This window comes from Parasteatoda tepidariorum, chromosome 1, assembly GCF_043381705.1.
Source record: "Parasteatoda tepidariorum isolate YZ-2023 chromosome 1, CAS_Ptep_4.0, whole genome shotgun sequence".
In the NCBI taxonomy this organism is placed as follows: domain Eukaryota; kingdom Metazoa; phylum Arthropoda; class Arachnida; order Araneae; family Theridiidae; genus Parasteatoda; species Parasteatoda tepidariorum.
Genome location: NC_092204.1, coordinates 78,519,190 through 78,525,189, shown reverse-complemented (window position 1 = coordinate 78,525,189; position 6,000 = coordinate 78,519,190). Strand labels below are relative to the sequence as shown.

General features: G+C 26.4%; 1 protein-coding gene across 1 annotated transcript in view; it reads left to right on the top strand.

Annotated features, from left to right (window-relative positions):
- The first annotated feature begins 642 nt into the window (after positions 1-642).
- The window catches only part of LOC107441901 (Krueppel-like factor 6), a 145,213-nt gene continuing 139,855 nt past the window's right edge, over positions 643-6,000 (top strand). The window contains exon 1 of the mRNA XM_043044044.2: positions 643-822. Coding sequence (XP_042899978.1) covers positions 721-822 — 102 coding nt within the window. The 5' untranslated portion in view covers positions 643-720. The remainder of the gene's footprint in view (positions 823-6,000) is intronic.

Below are 6,000 nucleotides of genomic sequence, written 5' to 3'. Positions count from 1 at the left end.
CAACTTATCAGACTAAGAGCCCGAGTCTGGTTCTGTTTTCTCATTGTATTTTTACTACTGTTCAATAATCTTTAGAAAGCTTTCCGATGCCCGTAAATATTAAGTTAAATTTCTTGTTCAACGAAAAAAAAAAAAAAGCATTTGTCCGAAGAATTTTTCTTAGAACGTAAATAAACTATAATTACAGAGAAAACAAAGAATTTATATTACATTTATTAAAAAAAAAAAAAAAAAAAAAAAAAAAAAAACAAAAAAAAANAAAAAAAAAAAAAAAAAAAAAAAAAAAAAAAAAAAAAAATCATAAATAAATAAATACTTTTTTAGAAATATCTCCTTGATCGAAATTAGTTTTCAGTAAATTTATAAGATAAAAACAACAACGATAAACAATTGTTTAAAGTTTCATAGCTAGTCAAGAATCTGAAATAAAATGCATTTGTTTAAAAGTAGGGAGAGAAAAAAAAGCGAAGAGAAAACTAAGTAACAAAAAAAAAAATCTCCTTTTGGAAAATAGAAAAGGAGAGGGGAGAAAAAAAAAAGAGAGCTCGGATGAGACTAGACGATGCGGCGCCACTTTTGAAATTTTTGGCGTTCTTTGTTGGCGATGATCAGAAAATGGCAACCCTACCATCATTCCACTGAGCGGCAGCGTTTCAACGAATTTCTGATCACTGCCTCATAAGTGTTTAGTACGCGATGAGCGGACGCTGCTAATCTACTATGGATTTCTATCCTCGACACAGCATTTTCAGTGAATTGCAGTCCGTCCATGAAACAGGGTATTATAACGCACAGCTATCACTTGAGGACCGATGGCAGCAGGTAATGAACCTCTTTTAATCCCCCCTATTTTTAAGAGTACCTACAAGAGTTCACCGGCTAACTGAAAGTGCAAGAGCGGGGGAGGTTGGCGCGCGCACCAGAGCTCCCGCATCCTCTCTTGAAAACTAAGTGTTCACGCTAACTTTAATTCATACAGTAATGAAGCTTTCCAAAAGATGATTGGATTCCGATAATTCTGCTTCATGAAGGAGAATTTTACGCAGCGCTTAATAACATAATTAACATATTTCACGCGAATATCTTTCATCCTCTGCACCTGCTCAATAAACAGACCTTTTTCTGTTATTCTAATCAAGAAAATATTGCTGTTCATTTATTCTATTTGTAATCTTTCGAGTAAAATAATCATAGGCTATAGTTCTTTTGGAAATATAACTTGATAGGCTCATTAACTGGTTTCTTTGATTTAATATTGTGTATCTTTCTTTAAATCTGAATGCAAAGATGTAGAAATGATTGTTACCGGTTAAAATATCCACATAATTCAATCATCGCGGCAAGGCATTTTTATTACAAAAAGAGTTGCATTTTGCTCTAATACTTTGCCATCGAATCGAAAGTATACTTCGTGAATTTCATTTGATCATTCAGTGATATCTCTAAAAGGGGTTCTCTTGAATGAGAAAGGATGTAATTTAGATCACCCATAATCCATAGATGCTGGAAGAATTTCGATAAAATTAGTTTGATCCTCATGGTGATATCAATGATTGAAACAGATTCAATTTAATTTGGATTATTCCGATTCATACAGACAAATCGAAACCAATTTGAATCGCCTTTCATTCATAAAGATTAAATTTTATTCGTAATTTATTCGAACATATAGAATGGAGTTTCATACTTTTTGCTCATTACGGATTAGATGTTATGTAGGATCTTTTTGGAATATTTAGAATGTAGATTTGATTCTTATGCTTCGCACAGATTAAATGTAATTTGTTTTATCTTGATCCATGCGGCATAAATATTGCTGAGATTTTTTTTAAAAAATTGTACGTAATTTGTATCATTTTGCTACAGAGAGATGAAAAGAAACTGCAATTTTTTTCTGATATACTGCTCTTGCTCTATTCAGTTTGAATTTTAAGCGAGATTCTCTTCAATAAATGTTAAAAAAAATAATCTATTTAAGCGTTAATTAAAATTCTGGAGAGTTTTCCCCCCAATATTTTGTGTATAATTTAAGTTAAAATTGAAACATATATATCACTGTTTGATGTTTAATAAATCTTTAAAATAATTTGTTAATGATATAAAATATCTAGAAATGTTAAGTTTGTTAATTAAATGCAATGCAATACCGCCTAAGTAATTAGTGTCGATCCTCGTGACCTTGGTTAAATAGTTAGTTAATTTTATATAAGTTTAGAATGATAATTTTGCTTGAATGTTTGTTTATTTTTGACTTAAATAAAGGATTGTGAAAAAATTTTTCTTGGTGTGTACACTTAGCCAAATGTAACCACCATTAACTGAAAAAAATTTATAAGAATAGTTAAAATTAATCTCGATTGCATGTCATTCCCAGACATTTCGGTTAATTTTCCTACTTAAAAGGATAAATTTTAAATCTAACCGCCACCGGTGCTGGGGGAAAAACAAGAAAATTCACAACTTCCTCTTACGGAGGCGAGTCACGTGCTGTGTGATTATTTATTTATTTATTGAATTGATTCTTCCATTTTAACCGGCTTCTTAAACTAATGAATGGCAAACTTTCACTGCAGTAAATTTAATATTGTTAAGATGCTTAAAAAAAATTTGATAGCCAGTCTTCTTATTTTTATATAAATTCTATAAATATTTTTATTAATATTTTCTAGACGTTTATTTGCTTTCCTCTTTACACACACACATAAACTACTATAACTGATTCAATTACAGCGTAATATTTTAATATAATATTAACATAGACATATTATTTACATTACTGCTTAGTTATTATATCTCGTTTATTGATATGGAGAAGTTTTATATTAATGATTCATTACTAATTTTATTATAAATTGTTATTAATCTTTCATTTATTTTATTATTTCGCTGCTAAAACTATTTAATGCGATTATATTTTATATTTATAGTAATTTTTTGTGCTAATTTTCGCTAGCTTAAGTAAATTTTTTCTTTGTTATTTTTGCTGTATTGTTTAATAAAAGCTATTTTTAAAATACAAAATATATTTCGAATTCACTTTAAATAATAATTGAATTTTGTACGTAATTAATTGTATTGCTTTATAATTTTAGATGTTGAAATAATTATATATTTTTATTAAGTCTTATTACATCATTTATAAATACTTCAAGTTCATAATTATTTTATATTAGTTTTATTTTAAATGAATTCATTTAATTTCATCATTATTTTGCTTAATTGTTTTGCAAAATTCCGTTTTTGTATGTAGAAATAGAAATATTTAATAGAATTATTACGGGTAGGTATTTTAATTACTCTATAAAAATTGTGCAGTAATATTTTGAATCGTTATTATGTTGAATTTAATTTATCTTTAACTAATTCAGAAAAGTAAATAAAATAATTTGCTGTCATTATTTTTACTAACTATTTTACTAAATATCTAATAATTATTTAAGCATATCTTTATGGTTATAATGTTTTGAAAAATTAATAAGTATAAATTTCAAAATAAAGAACCGAAGAATTTTATTATTTGAACATATTTTTCTTAAATTTGATTTATTTCAAATATCGCTACTGCAGAGAAAACTAGAATTATTCTTCTGAGGTCGAAACACGTGTAAACGCCATGAGACTATTCATTCTTCATTCTATTTTAATCTATTATCGAAAGTTTTTTTTTTTGTTTACTTCTTAATTTATATGTATAATTTTTTAAATATCTTCATATGCTTACGTGAACTTATCTGAAAACTATTTTTTCACAATTTTTTTGGTTCTGTCTATTTTTTTTGTTGTCGAAACTTAAAAATTTGATTTACATTAATTAGTCACATCCTTTAGTCAGTATCCTTTTTTAATGGCTGTTTTTTCTAAATAAAAATCTCTTCAAAATATGTGGAATTTTGATATAATATATGAACTAAAAATTATTTTAAAAATAAATGTTAAACAATTTCTGAAATATTTAAAATAATAATAATAATCAATTACATAAATTTTTAATATGTTTGTATGCTTTTAAAAAGAAAAATTGAAAGAGTGTTTTTTTTCCTGTTTGCTTGGTTACTTATAAAATTGATTTTTTTAATTTATGTTTTTTAAAGCTTTTTAATACTGTGTTTATGTTTTCAATTTCATTTTAGTTTCTTTATGAAGAAAATTTTTTAATAATAATTCCTCTCAGTATTTTTTTACTTACATTTAGTAATTTTTTTCTTATACTTTAATTCTTTTTTACGCAGTTCTAGTTCTGGAAAAATATCTTTATTAAAAGATGTCAGTTGTAAGATGTGTTATTATTTACTTGTTTAGTTTAAAATAAGTACAATTCTAAGGAGGTAGTGCTCATTAAAAATGTGTTTTTAAACTTTTAATGTTAATTAAATACATGGTTTTATGATAATTAATCGGCCAAACTTTATTTAAAAAATAATAATTTTTCGGAAACTTAGGCCTATTTTTTCTAAAAACTTGTTTGATTAATGTAATAAGTTTTGTTTTCGTATTTTTTTTTTTTATTATTTTTTTTTTGTTGTAATTTTTTTATATTTTTATTTCTATGCTCAAGGGTCTGTTTAAAAGAAATTTGGGTCCGTTAACGGACCCTTCACAAAATATCTTTTCATAAAAACGGACCCTTCACAAAATATTTTAACTTAAAAACGGACCCTTCACAAAATGATTTTTCTTTTAATCGGACCCTTCACAAATTTGTTTATCTTCATTATTATTTTGTTAATCGAATAAACCCTTTCCAGGGCAGAAAACAAGAAAGATGGATGTAAACGAATTAAGTTTTGTCTTCGGCAGACGATTCTTCCATTATTCGTCCGAAATTAATATTCTGCGTTCAGCAGTATAGGCTAAATACCAAATATTTGTATGTTGCATCTCTAATTCAGAAGCAGCAATTGTTGTTTATTTTTTAAAATTTAATTTTTTTAATTATAATTTTACTGTGTTGAGCATAATCTTGTATGTCTTTACAATTTAAAAACTCCTTGAAAAAGTTTTTTTTTGTTGCAAAAACGGACCCTATTTGCACAAATTCATAAAAGCGGACCCTGTTTGAAAGAATGTGAGTAATTTTTTCACAATTTCACGAAAAACGGACCTTTCACATAATGTCTGGGCAGACCCCTGATGCTATCAATTGATGAATACTAACTTTTAAATTTATAAAATGTTTTTTATTGAAAAGAACTATTTTTTACATTTAAACGTAGTTAATATAAAGGTATTAAATAAATTTTTGGTTTTTTATATAAATTAAATATTAGTTTTTTACCCGAAATGTATTTGCAATTACTTTTTTCATTATATTTATATTCATTCTTACCATTCTCGGTTCACTGATCCACGCAAGGACATACAACTAATCTTCTCTGCAAGGTCTGAATTCGAATTTACATTCAGTGCACAACGTATTTAACATGTAAAAGCAGCCATAGAAATGCCGACCAGGACTTTGTTTACAAATTATTAAAGCCGTGGCTATGGCTAGTTTCATATTATATTAATATGGGTTTAAAAATATTCGATTAAAATATCACGAATACATCATTCTATTTAAAAATATCACTTACTGTTAACCATAAACTGTAAAGAGTAGAATAAATTTCTCTGTTTTTAGTTACATATTTATTTATAAATTCTTGAATGAAATAATTCATTGGTAGGGAATTAAAACGTCTTGAGATATGCTGAAACTTCTAAAGGCGAGTGTACTTTAACTTCTAAAACGGTTTAAGTGACTTTATCATTCGACGTTAGTCATAAAAGAAATCCTTTTCCAAGGTCATCTTATGATAACAGACTAAAGAGACGTGAAAACTGTAGATGCTTAATAAAAAATGTATTTATTCCTTAGTTTTATTATTTTTTTAAACTAAAAATTCGACAAGTCTCTTCATTAGCTTATAATTATTTTAGATAAGTATTAGAAATTTCTTTTCAATTTTAATGAAATACATGTTACTTTAAATTTTAACATGCCAGTTTATTTCATATGAT